At 42.7% G+C, this 27,859-nt stretch overlaps 1 protein-coding gene across 2 annotated transcripts in view; it reads left to right on the forward strand.

The window, feature by feature from the left end:
• HEG1 (heart development protein with EGF like domains 1) overlaps window positions 1-15,228 on the forward strand; it is a 220,261-nt gene extending 205,033 nt beyond the window's left edge. The window contains exons 12-13 of one of the 2 annotated variants that reach the window (XM_086957440.1): window positions 4,124-4,298; window positions 12,562-15,228. In XM_086957440.1, coding sequence (XP_086813566.1) covers window positions 4,124-4,298; window positions 12,562-12,705 — 319 coding nt within the window. In that variant the 3' untranslated portion in view covers window positions 12,706-15,228. The remainder of the gene's footprint in view (window positions 1-4,123; window positions 4,299-12,561) is intronic. The other variant, XM_086957439.1, reaches the window with a different exon arrangement.
• Window positions 15,229-27,859: the final 12,631 nt, after the last annotated feature.

The raw sequence follows: 27,859 nt of genomic DNA on the forward strand, positions 1-27,859 counted from the left end.
AAGGACATTCGCCTGTTGCCCAGTAACATCCCAAAATTGCATCGACAACCCATGACAGAATTATAGAATGACTTGATGACATCTTTGAAACGTGGGGAATACCTGAAGTCCTCAAATCTGACAATGGCCCACCATTCATTAGCAAAGAGTTCAAAGAAATCTGTGTCCGACTCAATGTAAAACATCAAAAGAGTATACTTTTCTGGCCCCAAGCCAATGATGTTGCTAAGCAATTGTTGGACACCCTCATGAGGATGATTTAATGTCGATGGAAGGAACCAAGCGAAACTAGGTGCCCTACGGGTCTATCAATCAACTCCTCACTCCACGACCGGTGACAGTCCAGCCAATTTGCTGTTTGGGAGAGCCATCAGAACAAAGTTACCTCAATGGACATCAGATCGGTCAGTGAAAGCGGACAAGGTTCAAATCACCAATGCTGTTCACAAAAAGCAAAATAACACATGAGCTGATGTGTGCCGGCATATCCAGGAAACCGACTTTGACTAAGGAGACTACATTCTGGTTAAACAGAGACAGAAACAAAAAACAGGTACTCCATTTGACACTGACCCATTGCAGGTTATAGCATGCAAAGGACACATACGTGACAGAACATCAACCCGGAAAGTACATCACAAGGTACTCATCACATTTTAAATATCTACCTCAACAGGTGCCAGCTCCTGAGACTACTTATGAGGGGACCCCATTCACAGGCCTCACTCAATCGCCTGAGCCTGTTCCACTGTTGCCCGATTAGGGTGGACTTTTTTGATCTCTAATTACCCGAGCTGGCAGACAAGTGCAGGTGCCTCGCCGACTAATTGAGGAAATGTGATTTCTTAATGATGTCTGCCACTTTTAGTTTAACACAGGGGGAGATGTAGTCTATTGATGATATATGTGCTGGGACCCTTGTGGTACTGGGGGGATTCTGAACAGGAACTACATAATATGCTGGGAGGTGTTAAGGTGTGGTTAACAAAAGTATGACTTTATCATGCAGTGTGTAATTGTATGTTGGAGAATAAAGACATATGTGAATCAGCTCCATGTTTGGCTTAGTTAATTTACATGCTCCAGGACTGGGGAAGACACTACATAGGGCAATACGTATATTCGCGATCACAAACATCTCATTGAAAATATGTGGCACACTGTTCTTGGACCCGCTGTTCTTTTCCAATAAGCATGTTGCTAAGAATTATAAAAAGCCACCTCATAATGGTACTTAAAAAAATTGGACATCTTCATGGTTAACACACAAAGGGCCTCATTTACAATATTTTGCCTCAGGACAGCACTGTAAGCCTTACTGCTGAGCTGTCCCATGGCAAAAGAAAAGGGCAGGTATGTGCTTTATCTATCAGATATGATGCATTTCTGTCCTCTTTCCATGTGTTGGCACTCAATTGGCTGCCATGCACCAACGCAGGCACCCTTGCACCAAGGAGCAAGGATTTCTGTGTTGTGGCAACAATTGCTTTTGTGCAGGAATGGACACCTTCCTGCACAAATAGAGGTGATTTCCACCTTCTATGTGTGTTCATGAATGCAGCACTTATAGAAAGAGGAGAAAACTAGGAGAAATAAAGTTATTTCTCCTTGTTGTGCCTCCTCTACACCTCCCCTAGGGAGGCATAGGCTTTTGACAAATTTCCAGGTTTACAGAACGTTGCAAATAAGGGAATGCGTCAAATGTCATGGGACTACCCACCAGTGGCAGCTCCTCCACTATGGCGGAGGAGTATCACCCATCTGCCACCCTCAAAAGCTCAAAAATAAAACGAAAATAAAACAAGTTTATTATTTTATTTTTCAACTTCTATATGCTGTGTCCTGGGGGCGGGGCCATCGCTCCACAGTCATGAAAGGGAGTGGTGGGCAGTACTGCTATCAGTGCGCATGTGGGTTTGGCCGACCATCTCAGGCCGGCCATACCGACATGCTCACTGGGCTGTCTTAATCCTGCTGCATTGCCGGGTTGGAGACAGCAAAGCACCAGCTCCCAGTCTCTCTGGGCGTGCAAATTTCCATCGCTTAGTCCAATTCTGACTGTTGCTTTTAGACATGAAAGCAACGTCCGGATTGGCCGCAGGGGAGGCTGGGGGCCTATGCTGCCGCGAGGACACGGAAAAGAGTGTTTTTACGACAGGCGGAAGGTAAGTTCTTTTTATTTAATTCGAAAAAGATATTTGTTATCCATTTTCCTTCCCTCCCCCACCTCTTCTTTGTCCATCGCCCCCCTAGCCACCATCCTGCCCCACCACTCTACTCGCACGGCAGCCGCTACTGATACCTACCATAACGCCCAAGGTACATCTCCCCATTGCAGTGTGAGCAACGCAGCGACTTTCACTGCAGTGCTTCACACCATATTTACAAAGCCAAGAAAAGCCACGCAGGGTGGCTTTACGTGGCCTTGTAGATATGGCACTGCAATGTGCGCCGCAGGAGCGTCTTTAATCTTGACGTTCCGGTGGTGCAGGGACTTTTAAAAGAGGCCCTTAATATTGTCGCCATAAACACATGCTCAAGGACTATGCCAGAATGTGTTAAGCTATGCTGTCAGACATTCCTATATTTAGGTTGATTCGGATTGTATAATTTTTTTTCACTTTTGTAATTTATATGGTCTTTTTTATTCAGCGGCAGTGGTAATATCAGTAATGATTAGCATCCTTCTATCGTTTTTGTTTAAGCTTAATCTGGAATATGAAATGCACTTCTAAACTTTCATTATGAAAAGTTAGCCATTTGTAAAGTAGCCTTTTACCTCAGGACTATTCTAGTCAGCCATTTATAAGATAGCCTTTTGCTTCAGTACTATTTTGTTTTTGCTTGCTGGTGCCAAGTTTCTGCCAAGAGCGAAAGCTAGGGTTTTGGTTCGCCTCAGAAGACGAGTTACACATACCACAAATCCCAGTTCCCTGGGTGGAGATAAGATTTTCGTAGTCGGCCTCGCCCTCCACAGCAGCTTGGGTTCCCGGACGGAACTCTGGAATAGGGCCAACTGACACGACGCACCGATCTATGCAGTGCAGTGAGGTAACACATTTCACGAAAGGGGCTCAAATTAAAAAGGTGAGAATGAAGTAGATTTGTAACAGAGAAAAACTGTGATGCAGGTACATTCCGTATGATTTGCAAAACTGAGTAGGCTAAATGTACTTGCATAAATTATATATCTGCCTGCGATGCTGCTGCCTGTGTCTCACAATGGGTGGGCAGCTGCTTAAGACTGCATCCCCCATGCCATAGAACCTCTAAACCACCCTAGGACCTTGGAAGGAGTTTACTACGAGTTATGGTTGACTGGGACCGATTCGTTCCCACCAATGAGGTCACTTCCAGGGCAATAGGGATTTCTTGTCATGTGTGTTCGAGGTACCTACAACATCTGGATAGTACAAGTGGGTTTACCCTAGGACATGCCAGAGGAGTAGCCAAGAAAAATCAGTGCACATCTGTGTGTACCCACTAAGTACCAATGAAAGCATGCACTTTTTTCACTTGCATGTGCACATACATTACAACTGATGGATCTGGTGTAAGAAGTTCAGCCTCTAGGTATATAAGAATGATATAATGTCCACCAAAAATAATTTGTAACAGGAAACATATAATGGGTACAAAATACAAATGACCACAATTTTTGTAGTCTTCAAATTTGTAAGGTATGCTTTACATACATTACACACATGTATGGTTAGGGAAATAGTAATAAAGCCCCACTGTACCATAATATCATTCAGACCCATGTGTACATAATGAAATGCATTCATTTTACTAATCACAGGACTATTACAGTATACTCCATGAATGTATAAACTTTGTACGCATAGGCATATTTTTTGCATAACATAGTTTAGTTTATACCTTTCTGAATCAACTCCTTTGATGTTACTCTACTCATAAATGAACCCTTTAGGAGACAGAAACTGGTAATAGTAGGACATGTGATTCATCGTGAAGGGAGAGACCAAACAACACTCCCACCCTCGTAAAAACCTGCATCACTCTCCTGCTCGTACAGAAGGGAGGCTTCAAGACAAAACCAGTTATCACACAAGAAGTAGAGTGTTTCCCGTTTTGTAACAATTTTACAATTTTTTTGCAGAAAAAACAAGAATGATATCAGTAAACTTATCTTCAAAAGTGGAGATTTTCAAATGTCCCCATATGCCGAGTACCCCAAGAATTCTCGCTCGTCGGAGTGGGGAAGGGAGGCCATAGAAATGCAAGAGAATGGGAGCACCAAGAACCTGCTGCAGATGACAGATGTGTATTATTCAGTAAGTGCCCACTTCCCTCTATCACCAGCATTGTAACAATGTTTGCTCGTCAGGCATTATCTTTAAATTCACACAGGAAAAGGCCTATTTTGCACACGTGCAAGATCAACGCAAATACTGACCTGTCCAACAACTAAAGGAAATATAATTGAGACTGGACCTTCTACTACACCTCAAACTTGTGATGTCACATGTGATGTGATTAATTATATAATCTGAGAAATCAGGTTGATGTCATCTTGATGTCATTTGCAATGTCATCAGTGTGATACTAACATAAATAATGGTTCCCTCAGGGGAAGCTAATAACCTCTGCTTCCTAGGCAATTGTGATGAAGTGGTCTGGAACCAAACCAAAGTTTGTAAAAGACCAGCTTTTTAACCGATACCCATATATATAGAAATACACAAAGCCTGTGTAAGTATTGAGCTTATACAGTACACGTATACAATGATAGTATCTTTACAGACACATTTTGAAAAACAAACAAAATAATAGTAGGGGCTCCTTGTGGATGTCGCAGTGTTGGTTATGAAAGATAGTGACCAGTAGTGTGCAGTGATAAATAAACCAAACAATTGTTGACTTAAGTCGTGTAGGTTTTAGTAATAGGGAGCTTAAGTACAAAATGACTGTATAGGTTCCACCCTTAGAAAACATTTCTTAAAGTCAACACATATAAGTCAACGTTTCAACCCCTAAGTATCAAATTTTGACAGAGTCTTCATCAGGGCCAAATTAGTAGACACTTAGAAATATCAAATAATAGAAAAAAAGAATACATAATAGAACTGATATGAAATGCTCATAGTCTCCTGGAAATCATTATAAACTTAATAAGCCAGAAAGTCAATAAGCTGAGGCAATCTTAACTCCTACGCAAGGTCATTTTTATGTAGAACAAAAATCTGGTATTGAACAGAAGGAATTTGCAGATCAGAAAAAACAGATACACATATATTGGTGGTTATCTTAAAAACCCAGAGCAAGCAGTGTGGCGGGTACTCATAAAGAGATTACTCTATGTGAAAAAGACACACCACAGTGTCTATTAGTTTACCACGCAATGCATGGATTTAACAACACTAGATCTATGGATAGAAGGCCAAAGGCAGGACAGGTAGGGAGTGAATTGAGAGATCCCTGAAAAAAACATCCCCAATCGCCAAACACCATTAAAATACACTCTCAAGTAAGAGCGAGCTGATCATTATATGAATAAGTATTAAAACAGAAAAATCTCACCTGCTTTTTTCTTCATATCTGCGCAGGACAATAAAACATGTCAAAGTAGGCCATCAGGACTCAGAATCAATAAAAATCAAGTTGAAAATATGATAAAATATTGCCACTAAGTGGAACAAAAGTGCTGAATATGAGCACGCATTCAAAGCGCAACTGTGCTCGTCCTTATATAAATAGATAGTGCTACGCATGGCGTGCATGTGTTGCCAGAGAATTGAAACGCCCTGCCCAAGTGAAAAAAAGGGAGAACGAACGCCCTCTTGAGAGTCAAAATGGCTGGGTATTACCGTGTGGTTGACTTGAAAAATGGGCTGGCACAGAATATTTAGTAGTTACTATACTATCTGGAGATACCTACTATAGAGTTAAGGTCAGAGTCAATTAACCATCGGTAACAGACTTGCAAAAAGGTAATAAGACCAAAAGAAAAACTAAAGAACTGGGTAGCAAAAGGATTCCGAAAGTGCTGCACCAGTTTACAAAACAAATCGAAAAAATAAGGTACTGGGAGTTACATTGTAAATGGTAGAACAGTAAAATTGATGCTGAAATTCTTTCAGGAAAGATATTTAACTTTGTAGGAATACAACCTGCATTTTGACATCTGGTTTTACAATATACATCTTTAGATCTACAGTTTCACAACAATAAGACACCGAACATCGTATTTTGCTAAGGTCCTAAAATTGAAAATATAGATGCATTTTAAAATGTGAATTCAATTGCAGGAACGTTACAGTTTTCAGAAAAGTTCCGCCTGTCTCCAATGGTCGAGGTTGTTCAGTCCCTTTGATATAGTAACACGGTCAATCCACTTCAGTTCTTTTTTCATCAGAATCCGTGTTGTGTTTTCCCCTCTGGAATCAGGTGTTATCTGTTCGATCACTTACCATCGGATATCCTCTATTGTGTGTTGTAATATTTGAAAGTGTTCAACCAGTGGCAGCCCTACAATGTTGCACCTGATGCGGCTCCTATGTTGCCGCACGTGACCCCTCATTTTAAAAAAAACCAAAAAACACTTTTATTAAGTATTTGCATCTAAAATCTGACAATGGCACATTGAATACAGTGACACAAATTGGTTCAGGTGATACATATCTAATGACCCGATGTAGTGATGCCTGTTATAGGGTTGCGATGACAACCATAGGGAGCATTTATGCATTCCTCAGCTTGACTGCGACAAGAGACATGGGCAACTGTAAAAACAAGCAGGGCACGGGCAGTTCCAGAACTTGTATTGGTAGCTCCCGGTAACGCAACTCCTCACTTTTTGGGTGGTGTGTGTCCTATGTAGATCATGACACAAGGACACCAAATAGCGTACAGCACTTATTGGGAATTACAATTGGTGAAAGATCTCAATACAAATTTAGCTTCACAATGTGCAGATTTGGTAGTGTCTCTGCAATATTTAAAGGCTGTGCAGATCTCACATTTATAATATCCTGTCATGCAAGGTAGTATTAATTGTGATTTAAGAGTGGATGTGGGGGGGTGGGTGGACTCCCCTTTCTAATAAATCCTTAATATTTGTGGCATAAAAGTGTGATGTCATCTTGATGTCATTTGAGATGTCATCAGTGATGCAATGCATGGCAGGGCAGCATGAGTTATGGTTTCTGTAGCGCGCTAAAACAGAAACGGTTAAAGTTAAGTTATGGTTAGCTTTGGTTAGAAAACCCTAATATATGTTTTAAAAAATAAACATAGAAATTCATATATATAAAATACAGATCGGTGTTATCGTGGTAATAGTTAAAGTGGAGTTATTGTAACAAATTAAAACTGCAGACCGATGAGCTTCGCAAGTTAGGGTTAGTTATGCAATCCATAACTCAGACATGCGAACTATAACTCTTGCATCAAATTCAATGCTCATAACCTCACCCTTGGTGTTACAAATGTAAATAACCTTAAAGATGAGACACAAATGCCATTACCCTAAACGCTATGAAAGAGATGACTATGAATGAAGTATTATTTTTTGGTTAAAGGATGCATTAATTACTTTGGGTGTTGTTAATGATTGGTATAATTATTGTCAGGTTATAAGCATTTCATTTGGTATGCTAAACCCATTGCTGCAGACCCTAACCCCACTACCAATGGCCTTCGGCAGCACAGATTGACCGCAGGGCCTGGCTCTCTGTGCCTGACCTGCCTTGGGTCGCAATTGCATGGACAGCCTTGAGCAGAAAGGACTGGCCTCAAGACCTTACTGGCTTTTAAGGGTCTGCAGATCCTGTGGCAGGTCAATGAATCCTACGGCAGCTCTAACAAGGGTCCAAGACAGTGTACAATTCAGCCTGTGGAGTTACCCTCTCTCTCAAGTGTTACAGGAAAGGACCCTGTTTTGAGCAAAGTTCTGATATGAGAGCTAAATTTGTTCATTAATAGTGCCCTCCCCAGGTTAGTGTATTCGGTAATATAAGGTCACCAGTATTTAAATGTTGCAGGCCACATTGAGGTTTTGCTGTTGAGTATGTATTGGGGTTCTCGCTCATACTGCATGAAGATATGCCTTGTTTCTGGGTATGTGTTCTTTTGCTTGCGTGTATTAATGACTTCACTGGAAGAATTGCATACCAGTTGGTTGTCTGCAGTGAGTTGTAGGGGGGTGAATCATGTGTTTGTGCTGCAATTCATTTGGCTTTGCGGAGCCATATTGACTTGTGAAAGGTGTATTACTGGACTTTGTAGGAGGTCTCAATGAAGGATGGATGTTAAAACGTAGGGACAGTGTGGGAACTCTGTGGATGTCTCAAGCCATATCTTCAACTCTGTGGATGTCTCAGGGGCTGGAATAAGGATGCTTAGTGCAGATTGGAATGGAGGCAGTGGTGGCTGCTCCGGTCGCGATGTGGTAGGTTAGCGGGGATAAGAGGGATAGTATATTAACACAAAAACAAACAAAAACATTTAAAAATAAATAAATTACAACTTACCTGATGATGCGTCCGTTCCGTCTTGCTCCTATCTGATCCTTAAGTGGGGCACACTGCGCAGGCTCCCGGATGCCAATCCCAGTGCTCTTCTCAGGCTGAGAATATAATTCCCTGCATGAGAGAAGCCCTGGGATTGGTCTGAGTGGCTTGGTTTGCCGCTCAGACAGTGCCTAGAACTGTTCTTCACCAGGCTGTGCAACACATCCGGTTGGAGAAATGCTAAGTTCACATGTTGGTTTGGCCGGCGAAAGACGGCCAGCCAAACCATCATGCACATTTAGTAGTGCCCACAACTCCAAAGATGGTTGCCTCACCTGGGTTACAGCAAAGATTTTGTAACACAATGTTTAGCAATAATGCCACATTTGTTGTTTTTAGAGACAATATGGTGCTACACTCCAGGTGACACACCTGTGCATCTAACTGATATTATTTTACCGAGAAACTGCACTGCCCTCTCTGGGATCTCAGACTTCATCCTCTTTCTCCCGCCACTTCTCTCTAGAACCTTTCTTTATCATCCATCCCCCATTCTTTCCCCACACACATCCTTTCCACACCATGTACTCCCGCACCCTCATCTCTCTCCACCCTGACACCCTGCATTCCCCCTCACTTGTCACTTTCCTCAAGGTTACTTCTTTCACACATTACTCTTCATCACCCTTTTCTTATATTTGTCTCTTTCAACTCCCTTTCTCAACTGTAGCTTCACATTATTTTCACACCCATTCCCCTCCTGCATCTTCCTCTTCTCTCTTTAACACACATTCTTCTGTCTCACTAAGACTTTCTTCCCTTCCATCCTCCTGTTTCACATTCTCCTTGTCTCCAATATCCTCTCCTGACTTACCCTTTCCACAGACACTTGCTTGTACTCACACAGCCTAATCTCCTCCTGGCTGCGCTTCTCTTTTTCACACACACTCTTTTCCACTTTCTGTTTCTCGCATACACTCATACACGTGTGAACTAATTCATCCGAGCACACACGTAAGCTCACACTAGGCAGCAATGGCTGTGCATCTTCTCCTGCTTATAGCTGACCAGGTTTTCAAAAGCAAGAACTGAGATGTACTATAGAAATAGAAACAGGCCTGCACTTTGTCACTGAACTTGGTGCACAGAGGAGCTGAAATCACAGCATTCTTCAACATAGACGTGAATATAATGTGGCTCTGAAGTTCCAAGACTTGTGTTTGCCAGGACATACTGCAGATAAATTTAAAAGTAAATCAGACTCATAGACAGTCATCTGTGTTCCTTAAACGGAGGGAGTTTGATGGCTCTCTCTGAGCCGTGCCTGGACATAACAGAGCACCTGACCTGCTATGTTGCTAAGGCATGCAGGGCCTATGTTGGCCAGGAGTCAGCAGGATCCCTGGAAAAGTAACTACTAAAAGTAGTTCCTAGGCCTTCACAAAAAAAGGACATGTACAGTGCTTATTTGTCTAAAAAGATAAATGCAGGTGCCCAAATTTAGGCTGGCACCCAATTACGCCAATAGCATTACCCACTTCTTCCAGACACTGCCCACTTCCACTAATAGAACAATCCGCTTTCTACATGGACATCACACAATACCAGATTGGAGGGATTATCCCCATCTGCCTTAAAGGAGGTTTGGTAGGATTTAACCCCTCACCCCGCCAAAGAAAAGTGTGAAAAAAGGGATCAACCAGTTTACTCTGTGGCACAATTTTCACTTAAATTTGCCAAAAATCTGTAGACTGAAAGGTCACTTTTAAAATATTAACAGTGTGCAACCCACAAATAACCAGGGCACATGTTCCATGGAGGCAATTTAGGGGTTACATAGTGCAAGCCCGCAGAAAGGCACAGCTTCACACTCACCTACAATATACTTCACGTCACAGCGTGAGTGCGAAGGGTGCCTGTGAGCCTGGGCTTCAAACAATTGGAAGTGCTGTGAGTACAGCCAGCTGGGTATAAGTGAGCAGGAGAATAAAGTCAAGGGGGACCAGTGAAGGAGGATAAGGAAGATTAACAAGTGTTTATACAAGATTATGTGTATATGCTTTCCCCTCCCCAGCACTTCTTCCACCACCGATTAGCCCAGCTGCAAGGCATGGGGAACAGCTGTTGACAGCAGACCCAGAAATCGAAATGTTCACCCCATTCTTTATTTGTGCAATCAGCTAGTGCTGCTCCACTTCTGCTGATCCTGCATGTAGCTATAAACAAAACTAAAACGTATGCAAATGCACATTTTGGTCCATTGTGCTAGATGTACTTCTGAGATTGATCTCCTATGACCCCTATGCCACAAAGCTGTCAGGTACTGCCAAATGCAGAAGCTAAATTCTGCACCACAGTGCTTGCTTTTAATTTAGGTTGTTTTCTTCAAACGTATGTACTGTATGTCTACCACCTAAAGACCTTTTGGTGCTACATATGCTGGAATGCTGAACTTTAAAAACTGAAGGTGTGTCCATACAGGAAAAGCCTGTCTTTCAGAATCTTCATGAATGCCTGATTGTCCTGTATAGCCCGCAGAGAGCAAGGCATGGTGTGGCACATGAAAAAGATTTTACCAGAGAAACGCTGTCTGTAAATGTCTGATGGAGGAAGGACATAGATAGAGTCGTGGGGTTTGGTGGTTACCACTGCTCCCATCAAGTTGCCTCAGATCAGTTACCTTGTCATGATTTTCAGAGCAGGAGTACTGGCCATGAGTCGTGTCAGCGACCAACAGCCCCCCCCCCCACCCCCATCATCACAGGGTTATTAAACAACTGAGATTGTAAATGAGTGATTCCAGATCTAGTCATAGCTAGAATGACAAGAGAACGGTGCCTCGCCCTCTTTTTTCCACCTCTACCATTTTTAAGTGGGTGGTGTGTAGTGGTTTTTAAGGCACATTTCCCCAAGAATCTGAATACAGTGTGGTATAGAATGCTCATTTGTAGAGAGCATGTCCACTATTAAATGGCCGCCAATTGAAGCTGGGAAATCAGCAGAAGTAACCAATGGACATTCAGCTCATACACTTACCAAGATACAATATTGTGGTCTCTTATAATGACTTATCAAAACATTGTGGCCCCATTCACAAACTCATGTGTAAAGCAAATCAGACTTACAGGTGAACATGAATGGATACATAACTGCAAGGAATTCCAAAAGTTGGCCTTACTGTTGTAAATCATTTTGCTCCCACATAATATTGCTCTATTTGTGATCGTGTTAAAGACGTTGTTAAGTAGTAGGTATTTAAGGTCCCATTTGAAACAGGAAAACGAGGGATTGCAGCAGAGATCTCTAGGGAGTTAGTTCCAGATTCTAGGTGCATTTCCAGAGAATGAGCATGTCTGAGATGATTTCTTTTTCAGTTTGGAAGGAGTGAGAAGAAGTGAGTTGGAGTTCCTCAGAGTCCTGGCTCTTCCTGCTTTCGAGATATTGGCATCTAGAAAGTTGGGTTTTGAGTGTGAAGGGCTTTGTGGGTGATGCAAGCAGTCTTGTAGATCCATTTTCCTTCAAAGGGAAACCAATGTTCTCTACGTTAGCAGAAATTAAATGCCAGGAGTAATCTTCTCCAACAACATGGCTGACAATCTAATAAACCTGGATTCAATTAATTGAAAGTTGATCCAGCATTCTCCCAATGTGTTGCTTTACATTTCACGATTAATCAGTTAGTCTGAGCATCTTTTGATGTAATTGTGGTTTCCCCAGTTGTTTGTGAACACTTCCCCCGGTGGTTTGTGAACTCTACAATTGCAATATATATCTATCCTTAAAGAGAAGTGGGATGGGTTTTCAGATAAAGATTTTTCATTCTCTGGCCGTAGTAACACTTTAGAAAAGCCAAGCAAATTTATATATGTTTTTACATTAATGTTAAAGTTATAAAGAAAAAGTTTAACAACTGCCTTAACAAGGAATTGCACCTCATAAATCTGTGCCTCTTTCTGCTAACATCCAGGTACAGGAGACATTATGCATAGCAACAATAATTATATTAGCAATAACATCAACAATGATATTGACTTTGAAAAAACATTAGAAGTAATGACTGTCATTTTATCTTTGCTCTGTCAAACAGCCTGGGTTAAGAAACGCTGAACTTGAACGAAATGGACTTTATCCTTACAGTGGAGTTCCAGGATCGCGACATTCCTGTATCTACCCTGGTCAGTATAACCCCACATTCCTCAATGAAGACAGTAGACGGAGAGACTACTTTTAACAACACTGGAACAAAAAATAATTCCTTTGTGCCAAATGGTAAGGTACAACATTCCATCCATAAGCAACTCTTACCACATTCTAACAGTTGCGTCACCGGTAGGAGAGATATTGAACTCTGAGAAACATGAAAATGGAGCATCTCAATTTCAGGAAAGTGGGTGGAATGTTTGGTGAGAAGAAAAATGAAGGCTTATGCAGAAAGACAATTGACTTTGGGACTGAGTGATGACAAGAACGTTCTCTTTTGGCATACAGATGTTTGTGGAACTCACATTACCAGGCACCAACTGCTATTCAAGAAAAGGCTCTGAACATGTCCATCTAAAGTGGAACTTTCCAAAGAGGGCCATTTGGGACACATCACTGAATTTCAAAGTGTGCAAAGTACTACTGTTTCACGTCCCAATTGTTTAGTTTTCATCCGAACGTCCAAAAAGGTGAAGATGTTGTTTGTGCAAAGTGAAAAATGTGATGTCTGAATCCAGGTTCCCCTTGGCATCTATGAGTTTTTGGATGGTGGAGATGTCTCTGTGAGAAATGCACGGGTTGCTGTAAGAACAAAGCCTCTCTTTGGCCTACTTTGCAATAACGTACATTTATGGGCATCGCGCACACTAAAGAGAGAAGACTTGCAGCAAGATCACACAGCACTTTTCAGCTTACATTGGGTAAAACAAATTCTTAGTGGCAGAAGCTGAATTCCAGTCATAACTTTAAGTGCACCCCAGCACTCAGTAATTAAACCATAATGTGAAAAAAATTCTATCTAGACACAAAATAGAAAACATTCACAACATTATTGTGAGGGTCAAGAATGAAAATTGATGAAGGACTCGCTCTATTTATAAAACATGCAGACATGTAGGCATGCATTTCATTTCTCCCTCCTAATTATATAGGTAAGGACATTGAGTAAAGATGAATGCCGAAAGCTTTGCCACAGAGCATTGGAATCTGTGGTATTGTGGCAGTGCCAGTAAATTACATTATACCCCTGGAGGAAACCTCACCTCTTCCTGGAGTCTCAGTGCAGGACAAACAGTGCCACTTAGTTCCTCTGTCCATTGTGGTTCCTATTCTCTTTTCACCACTTCTACAACTTGCACTTCAAGCAAATATTTGAAGAATGTGGAAGCAAAGTTAAAAACCTTTTTAGTAGTGTGTTGAGTTCGCCATACGAGGGAGTAGCCACCGCCTTTTTACACATCATTAGAAATGGTACAAAATGCAATGTATTCATTTAACAGTGATATCACTATGTTGAAGTTTCAACGTTATTCAACACTATTGTGCTCTGGGAAGCACATCAAATGTTATTAAGGTTATCTGTAGCTACAGTGCTATGTGTATCAGAACCATCACACCAGTCTTCAACTCAAAGGGTGTGGCTGTGCCACAAACGTGACCCTGTCTTTAATCTTTGAGAATAATTGAGCAATGCCTGTTGAAGCTACACACAACTAATTCTCATATACTGCATCGAACGTGCACTATCCACTGATGTGTGCAGTTAGCTATCTACTCATAGTACAGACAAATGTTGTGAATTAGCCTATGGCTGCAGGATGCGCTTACCGGACAGATGTTGTAAGGTTTCAAGAATGATTAAGTATTTGTAGGAAATACCACTTAGATTTTTATTAACTTGTCTACTCTCCTTGAACAGTTTTCAAATCCTGTATTTATGACAGTCATAATCCCGGCTGTCTATTGTCCTAGATCTGACTACAAAGTCTTAATATTCCTGAGTTTGTTACTTGCTTTAGATTAATTGCAGGCAGTTTATAGTGCTAAACTCTGATCTCATCAGCGTGCGAAGAGTATGCGTTGTTAGTTTGAGTTCTAAGTTCATTTTCCCAATTATTCTTGGGCTGGCATGTTTCAGTTAGTTCATATAGTTAGAAGAGGCATATTTTAAACAAAATAATTCCAGAGTTCATGTTCAAATCACTTTCACCTTAGTTGACATCAGCTGTGACTCAGAAGTACTATATGGCAATATACATTAATTCTATACCAAGCACACAACACAATTAAGTAGGTGTAGGAACTTAATTTGATGTGCTACTAAAAACTTTATTTTTGTATGTGCTCTGTAAAATATCTTTAGTTGATGTGTATTATTTATTTTTTCAAGATTGTTTCAGTCTGTGAAGGATAGCTTCACAAATACATGCAGTACAAGAACCAAGAAAGCTGATTCTACAGACTAGATGGCAACATTTAATGTTTCCCAACCACATTGTCCGCAATGCCAAATATTTGCTAGTTTATAAAGAAAACGGAGAGACCCTATAACCTTCATCAATGAGGGGTACATTTAATATGTAACCAACAATGGTTCACTGTGTTCTAGATAAGAAAATTGCATGTGTACATTCATTTCATATAATTCATGCTACATATTAATTCATTGTAATTGTAATAGCACAACCAATGATTTAAATGATCAGGGAATTAAATAGTTTGATTTGCAGTCAAATATTTTGAAAAATATATTTTGCTGTGTTCAAATTGTACCAAAAACATTATAACATAAATGTGTTTGAGTGCGGAGTGATCAAGTGCTAACCCATTGAAACACTACAAAAGTCTAAACATGTGTATATACACAGAGAGCCAATGCAAAAGAAAAGAGCAAGGAGGAAGGGATGAGGGAGTTTGATTGTGCCTAAACCACTGGCCTAATTTAGATAACAAATTCATATTCCTATTGTCATGGTGTCGACAGAGTTTCATTCAGTTATTTACAAATCTTCATCAGGATGTACATTTTTAAGCATGAGAAAAAGAAATAGCTTGAATAGATCCAGACAGGGTCTCGGAAGAGATCAGTTAATTCTAGGCTCATTTGAATAATTTAATTGGGCAAACAAAGTGCATCCTAAGGTCAGATACGTTGAGGTGAAAATATTCACTGTATTTAAGACATATGTTTAGAGTAATATCTGACAAATTCTCTAGCAGCTATTACAGGTCTCCAGGATTTGGGCCACGAGTCCTGAAACAAAATTGAAAGTGTAAATAAGGGGCAATGTGAGCACAAACTAACCCATGGGACCATTTGTGTGTTGGAGGGGTAGAGTTCCACCAAACAGCAGGGAAGCTTGACTTGAAAATGTAGTTCCAATTTTGGATCCATGTATCCAAAAAAGTGTTAAAGAAGGATAGGTTTGCCCACAAGACCCATCAGCCATCACCCATTGCGCAGGACGTGCAGAGGGTTGGGCACAGAGCCTGGCCAAAGTCCTGGCCTCGTGGCTATTCTTACTGTGTATGAGCAAAGGATATGCACCGAAGGGGAGGGGGGCTGGCTACACACAGTGGGTTGGGTGCAGGGCCTGTCAGGAGACTAGGCCTTGCGGCCAACCCCTGCTGCCCATGTTATTGGCAGTGCACAGTTGAACTTGGTCGCTTATTGAGGGTGGGCGAAGGGGCTGGCAGACTACAGAGCCGTGATCCAGCAGTGCCAAGTGATGCTTACTTGAGTCAGCAGCACTAGGATGGAAAAGATTGCCATTGATTAGCAAATGCCATTTTGGATCTGGAGATCCAAAAATTATTTATAGAAAGAAGGATATGGTAGTAGACCAGACCCTGCGGCAGACAGCAAGACACATTGCTGCACTGCGATGCGTGAAATGGAGAGGGCAGGAATGCGCCATATTTACCATTATATGATGCATTGCTGCCATCTCCTAGCGCTGGCACACAATGTCATGCCTTGCGCCAATGCAGGCACCCTTGTGCTGTGGTGGTGGAAGGGTGCCTGCTTTGTAGGCAGGATTGTTTTGGGGCAGGAAGTGGCACCTTCCTGCTCAAAAACAATCCTCAGAGGCTTTTCCCTCTTTCTAAGTGTGCTGCAGAATGGTCTACCAGTGTTGGCAAATATAGGAATGTGTCAGAATACATGGGAACATCCACACTCCACCCATGTAATGCCCCCACCATGCAATGTAACCAAGGCAATGGCATGCCCTGTCATGCCTTTACAGCAGATTTACCAAGTCCAATAGGGCCCCGCAGGGCGGCTTTGCGTGGCTTGGTAAATCCGAATCTAGGTTTTGCGTCGTCCTACATCACCTCGTGTGTTGCAAAGCCCACACAAAACGTTGATAAATGTGGCCCTTAGTCTTTCATATTGTTTCACGATGTGAGCACTTGTGCACTCATTTAAATGTATATTACGATACATGCTAAAAAAATTAAAGTGTGCACTTTATATTTTCCAAATACTGTTTCCTCCGTGGAATACTATTTCATTCTTTGATATATCATGCCATTGGTTATGCTGTTACAATTAATATGTTTTATGAATCATATGAAGTGAATGCCCAGATTTAAGTATTGTATTAATACCAAAATGAACCATTGTTGATTACTTGTTGTTTACAAATAAATTAATTAGGATCTCTGTACAACAGTGATCCTTCCGTACTTTAAAAAGCTTAATATGTAGATGGGTGGTCTCTGCAGTATGTACAGGAGGGACCGATCTGTGCCAGATTTTTAGGATTACCACTTACTGAAAGAGTTCCATTCAAACTCAATGAATGTAATCTTATTTTATGTTGATCTCTTGAATTTCTTTCATGATCTGGCACACTAAGACCTACATTGAACATGCTTAATTTAGATGTATATTTACATTGTTTCCAGAAGAAATGAAGGCAGCCTAGAAATCAAGACAGACTTACTAGCTCATTTTAGATTTTCTATAAGCTGATATGCCAAGTAAATGCTGCTCCTATCCATGGGTAAATAAATGGATAGGGTTGCAAATACCTATTAATTGGCCACATCATGTTCTCCATAGTCCTTCTAAAACAATCATCCAGGACTGGACTTAGGTAAGCTCAGGCATATCAGAGATACACCAACTATTTGAGCATTTATGTTAATATTGACCCTGTCAGTTTCGAAATACCCGCGTCATTTAATTGATCAATACATCCATCAGGGTTCTTATAGAGCATGGCTAATCACTCGTTAGTGTCTCAAGGCGCTGGGTGATCACTGTTTTTCAAATTTGCACATGTACGTCATGTGTAAGACATGACGGATCATATAAAAATCCTTGCAAATACACAGCCATCTTCAATGAATTATATGGTAATGATGCTACAATACGCATCAGGACCGCCATCCAGAATCCTCCATTTTATGTGTATAGTAGGACTTATGGCAGACATTACCTTAAAAGGTCAATTGAAGACAGAAAAGTTACAAATGTTACAGTTCTAACAATGTCCTAAAAAAGAGTTTAGATCTCTGCTATTGCAGGGGCTAGTTTGATGCAATGCACCATTAACTACAATGAGATACTAATGGTAGAAGGTTCTACCCAAATACTTATAAGACAAGCCAACATAAAATACCATAATGTAATATAACATGGTTCTTATGTGAGTGTTGCAATGGGTTTATTACTAGATGCACAGGTCCATTTTAAGTTAGGTAACGAAAATCAGGGTAGATATTCATGATGGCGTTTATTGCCAGGTTCAGCAACTCCTTCCTGTTTTGTGCTTTGTATGTACATGTAGCTCCTAACATCTCCCTTACCAAAGGACTAGAGGAAGACAAACAGAGCTGGTGTTTCTTATGTTCCTGTTCAAAGGAGACGTGACCGATCAGCACAGGCTTGACTGTCCCTTTTGCGGTGGGAAAAAGACACCTTTGAATGTGTTTGATCATTATCTTTAATGCAGAGTGAGCATAAACCAATGGATTGGAATGATGCCCTGAGTAAATACCATGTTGGTATAAATACCACTGCATGCTGTAAATTGTCTGTATGAGGTGAGTGGGTTCTGGATAACATCCCACATCGGTTTTCTGGCATCAGCAAAAACCTTTGTTACAACTATGCACTGTTTGTTTTGTATTGGTTTGGAGTTGAAGCATTCACACTGGGCCCGGTTCACAAAGCTAAACAAGACGAAAGTCTAACTGCTACTTTTGGTATTCACAAAGGGCATTTACTACTCATAAATAGCTTTTGTGAATACCAAAGGTTGACTTTTACGACTGTTGGTATTCACAAAGGGCATTTACAAGTAGTAAATGCCCTTTGTGAATACCGATAGTCGTAAAATTACACTTTAGGCTCATTTTACCTTTTTGAATCGAGCATACTATTTTTATGCCAAGAATCCATTGTCACAACACTGTCAGATCTTACCACTATGAGAAAAAAGACCACATTTTTGTTCAAAGTGTCATTTGAATGCATGTTTGAAGATAATGTGGTCAATACGCAAGACCACTCAAGCATTACTGTCAGATCTGTTCTGCATTCCTGTTGGTCTAACTTTTCACATCCTCAGTTAAACACATGTAATCACCTTTGTGCAAATGACACCAGTCGACCAGGCGATGCTGGTCACACCCAGCTGCCAAATCCAGTGGCCACCAAATTTCCAATGTATTTGCCTCATACTACAGGCCTGTCATAGAACGGATGGCCTATCGACATGCCAGTTTCCTTGATCACGATGCTAGCAGATAGTTTATTGCTTGATTCCTGTCGGATGCTGAAAGCAGCCAGCACACAATGGCTTAGCTTCTAGGTTCCACTTAATTTGTAACTCTGATAATGTGAGAGACTGTGTTTATTTGGTTGCATCCTGAGGCTGTATGAGAGTGCTCACTTCTTGCCTCCCTGTGGTACTATCCTAGTACAGAAACAGCTCCAGATGCTGCTGCAGCCCCTTCTGTAGTAAATATTGTGCGAGTTCACATTTTGCATGTCAAGGGAGTGTTCCCTGTTTACATGGGTATGGCACAAGGCAAACGAGAGAACACCTTTACCCCGAGCCTGTATCGGCTGTGGGTATAAGGGCAGGGCCTTTTGGAAAGAAGCACTAGGCTTGCTAAGCACTACACCTCTCAAAACAGAACTCACAATCTGCACCTGCTTGTGTGGGCCGGGTGGAGGGGGCAGCCCCTTTCATTAAACTCAGGCCTGTCCACCTACAGTGAAAATCAGACTGGCAGTTTGAAACCACAGCTCCATCCTGCGTTGCTGCTCTGTCCACAGTGGAGGCGGGGAGGGTACACCTCTGCAGGACATTGCGCTTTGAAATTTCTTAACAGAGGCACCGTTGCATCCTTGAATCTGCTTCTCATATCAGCACCTCATATAGGGACTTGACTGTCGAGAAATCTGTGAAAATAAATGATCTGGTAGTGCCTAAGAAATGTACAGCAAGTGACACACTCCAAGATCTTCATTAAAGCCGACAACGGTGCACAAGTGTGTGTGTGTGTGTGCAACTGGAAAAACTGGAAGAGCATCCTTCCGTACGCAATCAACGATTCCATATGAGGTTTATGTCAAAAGTTACACTTTTATATAGACTCGTAAATTCATGGACAAGAACTTTTTTCATGAAATCATCTCTACACTCCAGAAGAAACGTATTTACAGTGTTGAAAAAACTGACGTTTTGCCAGTGAAAATTTAGAAATATCTATTTATGACCTGAGCTGCCAGGCAAAACAGGTTAAACAGTGTTTTACTTCAGTATCTGTTTTTTAAAGTCAACAGAATGTGTTTGTTTGTTCACTAAATTTATTTTAAATTAAGTTGTTAAAAATGCAGTTTCAGTCGTAATCCGATTTTGTGGGTGTTTTTGTACATCTGAGAACCTTTGCTTCTGTTCCGATCCTGTCTGAAAGAGTTATTTAATATGGTATCACGTTTCCAATCTCAAATCCACTAATTAACCTAGCAATATATTTTTGTACAATTTGAATTATTCTTATACAGTGTCTAACAGAATGAAGGCTGGCGTTCTAGTCAGTAATGTGCAATAAAAATTGAAGATTGTAATCAGCGTGATTTGTTTTGTCTTCCAAGTTCTGAACAAAGTCGTCGACATCACAGGATGAGCCACAAGAGGGCGCCAGATTGCAACAAACAGCCTTGCTGCTAGCAGAGTTTTATATTGCGCGAACTAGACCCGAAGATAGTGGGTATCACAACGCTTTACATGAGCACCAGGGGGCATATTATCAAGATGTGCTTTAAAAAACGCACATCGCACATTTCCCTATCGCCGGATTTTATTGCTGTGATAGCGCGTAATTATCAACGCGCAACACGTAGGCGATATTAAATCCGGCGATAGTCGGCAATAGTGAACATTAGCGCGTGAAAACAAGCGTTGTTGTCACGCGCTAATGTGTGCCTTGATAATATGGGGGGTGGATTCAGCTTTATGATCCACACCCCCATGTTATCAATGCCTAACACCTGATCAAAGCAGGCGTTGGGAGACCTGCGTTAAACGAGTTTATTGCAGGTCTCCTTCTCCCAACGCCTGCCTTGATAATAGGGTGTTACCACCTCCAACCACATTTCACATGTGGTTGGACATGGGAACGCCCACTTTGCATGTCATTAGCGATGTTTCTTGCTGACATGCAAAGTGGGGCGGTATGAGACTGAGGCAGGCTTTAGCATGCCCTTGTTGATAGGGCGCTAGAAGTATCGCCGCGTCCTCTGCACAATTCGCCGAAAAAGCAGCGATACTTCACCTTGATAATATGGCCCACGTCTCTTTAAACAAGGACGCACTCATTTTTGTTAGACAAGGGGAGATTAAGCGATTTGCCCAGAATCACAGGATATTGAGCGTAGTTGCCGAGACTCGAACCCAGTTCCCCAGCTTCAAGGTCGACCCTCCAGCCCTCAGGCTACATCCTCTCATTCTTTTTGTTTTTGCAGTGTTGTACAGTGGGGGCAAGACCCAAAGGTGTTGGAGCGCCTTACATGAGTACCAGTTACATTACACAAGGTCACGTTTATTTTGTTTTCTTTTTAAGGCACAGTTGGACGGGATATTGAGCCGATGTAGCTCCTGCTTATTTCCCTGAGAAAATCTGAGCCCATTTCCTTTCTGCTACTCATGGATCTGTGACTTAATCAGAGGCAAAAGGGAAAATTAATTTAAGTCTTTAGGGGGCATATTACCAACAGTTAGCGATATTTATCGCTAACTGAGCTTAGCGTTAGTTTTTTTAACGCCGCGCTTCGCCCAATATTATCGCTGAGATAACGTCCTATTACCAACGTTTATCTCAAAAGCGATAATATTGCAGGCGTTAGCGGGAATATCGCTGGAAAACCCGCGGTGTTCACGCATTAGTGTGCAAATGCTGTTAGCCATGTTATCCACCTCCCATTGGATAACATGGCTAAGAACTGGTATTTGCAGGCGTTAGCATTTGGCGATATTTGCGCTTAGCGCAAATATTTCCATCGCTTCGCCTTTCTTGGTAATAGGCGATAGCGATGTTAGCGACTGCCCACTTTGCATGTCATTAGCGATAAATATCGCTGACATGCAAAGCGGGCCCCAAACCGCTCGCTATCTCCTACAAGCTGTCGCTAACTGGTGTTAGCGACAACTTGGTAATAGGGCGATGGAATTATCGCTTAGCGGCCGAAAACGGCCGCTAAAGCGGCGATAATTCAATATCGCCACCCTTGGTAATATGCCCCAGGTTTCGATATGGAACTCATTAGGCTGCTCAATAACTAAGTCCAGCAACCCAGCAGCGCCAGGATGCTCCTTCCGGAGTGACAGCCCGCGCTTTATAATTACCTACTCAATATCAAGTCCACAACTGGAAAAAGGGTTAGTAGGATTTACTACAAATTCAAAAATAATCTCACATAAACCACTCTTAGCATGAGCATATAAAAAACACAAAATTAAAAACTTGTCCAAATCTCCTGAAGAGATGAGCTCGATACAGATGAGAAAGGATGATTCGTTCAATTATTACGAAATAGACAATCAGGAAAAAGAAAGTTAAATCAGATTACATTAGCTGAGTCTCAACGAGCAGCATTAATCCAAGCCTTCCCTAAACTATCCTATCAAGGAACCCCTATTCTGACGGTGGTCCAATGTCAGGAAAAAGGAAAGAAATATGTCAGCAGTGAAGTCTCCAGTAGAAGTACTTCACGAATGGGTCAAGTAGCATGAAGCCCCTTAAGCCTAGGTCTACACCCTACGAAGTCTCAAAGGTGTCTGTCTCTGCTAAGTATCAACAAGTAATATCGACTGCATCCAAAAAGCCTGTTCATAGTGACCTTCCTTCGAGTACTTTTCCAACGACCAGATATGATTCTTCTAACTCACTTCCCACAAAGATAAGCCACCCTCCTTGCCTTTGTCCATCCTTCTCCTCCTCCATCAGAATTCATCGCGTGCTCGTTACTTCCTCTTGTGCTACTTTGTACTTTCGCACCTCACTATCAAACAAAACAATAGCTTTTCTACGAGAACTAATAAAGCTTTATCCACACCTGCAATGGGAACAAAAATACAGCAAAAAATCCGACACTGAAGGTTAAATACAAATCAATTGTTAACTGCATCATACGTTTGTACTGAAATACGATGTCAGGCTAGAATAAATCACACATGCAATTAAAGGAATCCCAGGTAGGCCTAAATGATAGCCGACTTAACAGATGCACGGCGTGACATAAACATGCACAATTTCTTTGTAGTTAATAAATGCAGCTAATTCATCTTTATATCATTTTCACTAAGCCATTAATAATAAATTCCAACCTCATTCAAATGATTAAACTCCAACCTACCCACATATGTTAATTACTAGAATCACAATATCAAATGTTAACCCCTTATTTTCTCATGAATGCTAATACGTCCCTTACAATATTTCCCATTTGTCATATTTTATGCAGATAGATAATCAGGTTCTCTCTTCATGGGATGTTCTAAAGTGCATGTCACCCTCTTCCTTGGTAATATTAACCACACATAATATGTGAGTGAGAACTATAGGTAAATATGGTGAACTCCTACTTTTCAGACATGGAGATCAAAATGTCGCTTCTCCAATTCCCCCCTCCGATGGCATATCAAGCTTTCACATTTTAACTTTGATCTTATCAAATAAATAAAGTTAAACCCTTGTGGTGGCAATTATTTTTCTTTTGAAATCCTCCATTTCACAATATTTTTCATTCTGTCTCTTTTCTAATTGAACATCTGTAGTGGCGTACTAGTTGTAGCACGTCACGTAATGACGTGACGTGCAGGCGGCCATTTTGGCTGGATGCGCGCGCATCCCCATTGAGTGGCGCGAACGCTGAGAGACGCCAGCGCCGGCTCGGCGCTCTTTAGGAAGCTATAAATTTATATGAATAAAGTAGCGTTCAATAGACAACTGGGTGCAGCGTTTTCATTAACACCTACAACATTACAGTGGCGACGAGGCTGGGAAGCCACCACCAGACACCCAACAAGGAAAAAAAAAAAGGAAAAAAACGGACCCACCACGAGGGAACACGGAAGGTCACAGCTGCACACCAGTGATCCCAGACCCGGCCAGAGGTCTACGCAGCGTGGACAAGCGGCCAGAACGTACATAAAGTGGACAGAGCTCGGACAGGAGCCCCAAACCAAGGTACTGACCCTAAAGAGCGTGGCAGAGCCCACATAGACCCTGGGAGGCCAGCACAACTGGCCAATAGCATAAAGTCACTATGAACCAAGAGACAGAAGCGCGCCAAAACTAACCAACCACCTCAAAAAGGGAGAATCAGCGCTGGCTACCACAAAGAAGGGGGAGGGGGCTGTTTCTGATAGTCCCCAGTTGCAACCTAAGACAGAGGAAACGGACAGCACCCCAGGTAGCCCCAGCAACAAAGGGAGTACTACACTCAAAGTTAAGGAGGAGAAAATGAGCACACCAGCAGGATATGCTATTGCGCCAGTCCAATTCCTACCCAAGCCAGGAGAACCACTAATGAAGTGGGAAGACTGGAGAGAGTATATAGACAATTTTATAGGGGTCCTGGAAGACGAGAGTGAGGAAGAATTTAACCCTAAAAGGAAGAAGCGCATACTGCTACTCAATCTAGGACCAGAAGGACTCAGAATATACAAAAGCTTAGTACCCAAACAAAGAGGAAGCACAGACGACGACGTGTATGCCCATGCCATAGACGACCTGAATGAACACTATCGACCCACGGTATGCGTGTCAGTTGACGGATTCAACTTCCAGCAGAGGAAACAGAGGACGGGAGAGACGGTAGAAGAGTACGTGGCTGCCCTGAAGAAGCTGGCGACCACGTGCAGGTACGGAGCATGGGAGGAGGAGTTCATCAAGGACCAGATAGTGATGCACACCACCAGCACTAACGTTCAGGACAAACTGTGGGCAAGTGGGGACACCACACTCAAGGAAGTAATGGTTATCGGCAAAAGGGCGGAACTGGCGCGCAGATGCGCAGACGCAACCAAGAAAGAAACGATGCCTAACACCATGGTAAACAGAGTATACAACGAGGAACTGCGTAGAGACCAAAGGTACAAAGGTGCCACCCCAAGGGGCCCCAACAAATGGCAAAGCAACGCCGGAACCCCAGGGAAGCAACCAAGCAGCGACAACAAGAAAACATGCTACAGATGCGGAAGTTGGTCCCATGAGGCCCATGACAGGAAATGCCCCGCGTTCCGGGCCAAATGCATGTACTGCGGCATCATCGGCCACTATGAGAAAGTGTGCCGTAAGAAAGCATCCAAGAGTGTGGTGAAATACATCGACCAAGGCGAAGAGGACCAGGAAGAAAACGAGGAAGAAGAGGTAGTCACAGTACTGTGCATTTACGACCAGGTGCTGAGCGTGGATGGAAAAAGGACTACCAAACCGGTCTTGGAAATGACGATTGGCGGAATATCCATAAGCGCGGTAGCAGATACCGGCTCCCCCTACACCATTGTCCCAGAGCAGTATGGGACGCAACGTTCAGACCACAATTGGGCCCTGAGCTAGAGAAACGAGACATTCGACCAGTCACATACAACGGCGACCGCATACCAATGGCGGGATTCCGACCCTTGAAGTTTGAGTTCAGGGGCCGATCAGCGTTCTGCAAGCTATACATCTCAGAGAAGGGACCGCCAGTTTTGGGATGGTTGGACCAGGGTGACCTGGGAATCAAATTGGATCCGGGAGGAAAAAAACAGATACTGCTCACGGAACCAGAATAGTGGCCAAATCTAGCCAAGTGGAAAGAGGACTACCCGAAGGTATTTGGAGGAACAGTGGGTAAACTGGAGAGATTCCTACACAAGATAATACTTAAAGAGGGAGCAGTTCCAATCGCCCACAAAGTAAGAAACGTGCCCTTAGCGGTGAAAGACGCGGTCCAATTGAAACTACAGGATTTGGGGAAAAAAGGGATAATTGAACCCATCACGTGTGCAGAGTGGCTCGCGCCATTGGTGGTAGTCATGAAGCCCAACGGGAAGGTCAGGCTCTGTGTTGACCTAAGAGAACTAAATAAGAACATAGTGGTGGAGAAATTCCCTCTCCCAAGGATTGACAAAATGTTGGCGAAAACCCGGGGAGTCAAGTGGTACTCTACCATTGATCTAACCTCCGCTTACCACCAAATAGTCCTGCACCCAGACAGCCGAAAGCTCACGTCATTCATCACCCCCTTCGGATGCTATCAGTTCTGCCGAATGCCGTTTGGATTGGCTTCGGCAGCCGCAGTATTCCAGAAGCTGATGCACCAGCTATTTAGGAACATGGAAGGCGTCCAATACTTCCAGGACGACATCCTGGTAATGGGGCGTGACAAGATGGACCATGATTTGAAACTTGGCAAGGTACTGGAAACCCTGGAGATCAAGGGGCTCACGGCAGAATGGACAAAGTGCCGACTAGGCCTAGAGTCGGTGACTTATTTAGGCCACGAGATAGGGGTGCAAGGAATCACACCCAAAGTGGAAAACGTGAAGGCAATATCTGAAGCACCGCCCCCCACCACCAAGGAAGAGGTCAGGTCATTTTTGGGCATGGCGGAGTATTATAGCAAATTTGTAGTACACTTCACCTCAAAGACACACCACATGAGGATGCTGACCAGGGAGAGCACCACCTTCCAGTGGACACCAGAGACGCAAAGTGAGTTTGAGACAATCAAGAAAGATGTCGCAGGAGCGGTACCGCTCCAAGGATATGACCCACAGGGCACAACGGTGCTCACAACCGATGCAAGCGACAAGGGGCTAGGAGCGGTACTCATGCAAGATCGGGGGCAAGGGAAGATGGAGACGATCAGTTTTGCCTCCCGTGCATTGAACGACACCGAGAAGAAATACAGTGTGATCGAAAAGGAGATGTTGGCAGTAGTATGGACCATGACCAGATTTCGACAATTCCTATGGGGAACCCGATTCCATCTAAGGACAGATCACAAGCCCTTGGTGAAAGTGCTAACGTCCAGTGGCCATGCCAACGCCACCCCCAGAATATCCAAAATGACTCTGAAGTTGCTCGAGTTTCGGTACGACATAGAGTACATCCCAGGAAATCGGAACCGAGTAGCGGACTACCTGAGCAGGGCGGCAGCCATGGAACCTGGTGAGGAAGACCCAGAGGGTAAAGAGGAGATGGTAGCTCTCATGGAAGACCAAGAAAAGACCATTAGCTACCAGGAATGGACAGAGGCATATGAAGAGGACAGCGTCATGCAAGAGGTGAAGATGCACATCGTAACGGGTTGGCCAGACAAAAGACAACTGGGTGAAAGCCTCAAGCCCTACTATGAAGTTAGGGAAGAATTATCGTTGGGTGACAAAGGAGTGTTTACATACAGAGGAGACAAAGTAGTCCCGCCAAGAAACATTATACCTAAGTTGCTAGACCTCCTACACGAAGGCCACCTGGGTATAGGAAAGATGAAGCTGAGAATGAAACAAGACTACTGGTGGCCAGGTATGGACATCCGGGCAGAGAGACACGTGAGAGACTGCCCCCAGTGCCAAGGAGCTGATAAGACACTTAAGCCCTTGCGTCCGGCGTTGGGGAAGTTCGACCTCCCACAGAACCCGTGGGAAGAATTGTCAATAGACATTTTGGGACCAATCCTTGATGGCCAAGGCATCCAGAAGTACGTATGTGTCCTAATAGACAGATACTCCAAATGGCCGGAAGTAAAGGTCGATGAAGCCATGGACACGGAAAACATACTAAAATTTCTGTCAGACACTTTTGTAAGAGAAGGCATCCCCAAGTCCATCCTGAGCGATAATGGACCCCAATTTACATCTGAAAAATGGAGCAAGTTCATGCAGAGGAACGGA

This window comes from Lissotriton vulgaris, chromosome 2_1 (assembly GCF_964263255.1).
Source record: "Lissotriton vulgaris chromosome 2_1, aLisVul1.2, whole genome shotgun sequence".
In the NCBI taxonomy this organism is placed as follows: domain Eukaryota; kingdom Metazoa; phylum Chordata; class Amphibia; order Caudata; family Salamandridae; genus Lissotriton; species Lissotriton vulgaris.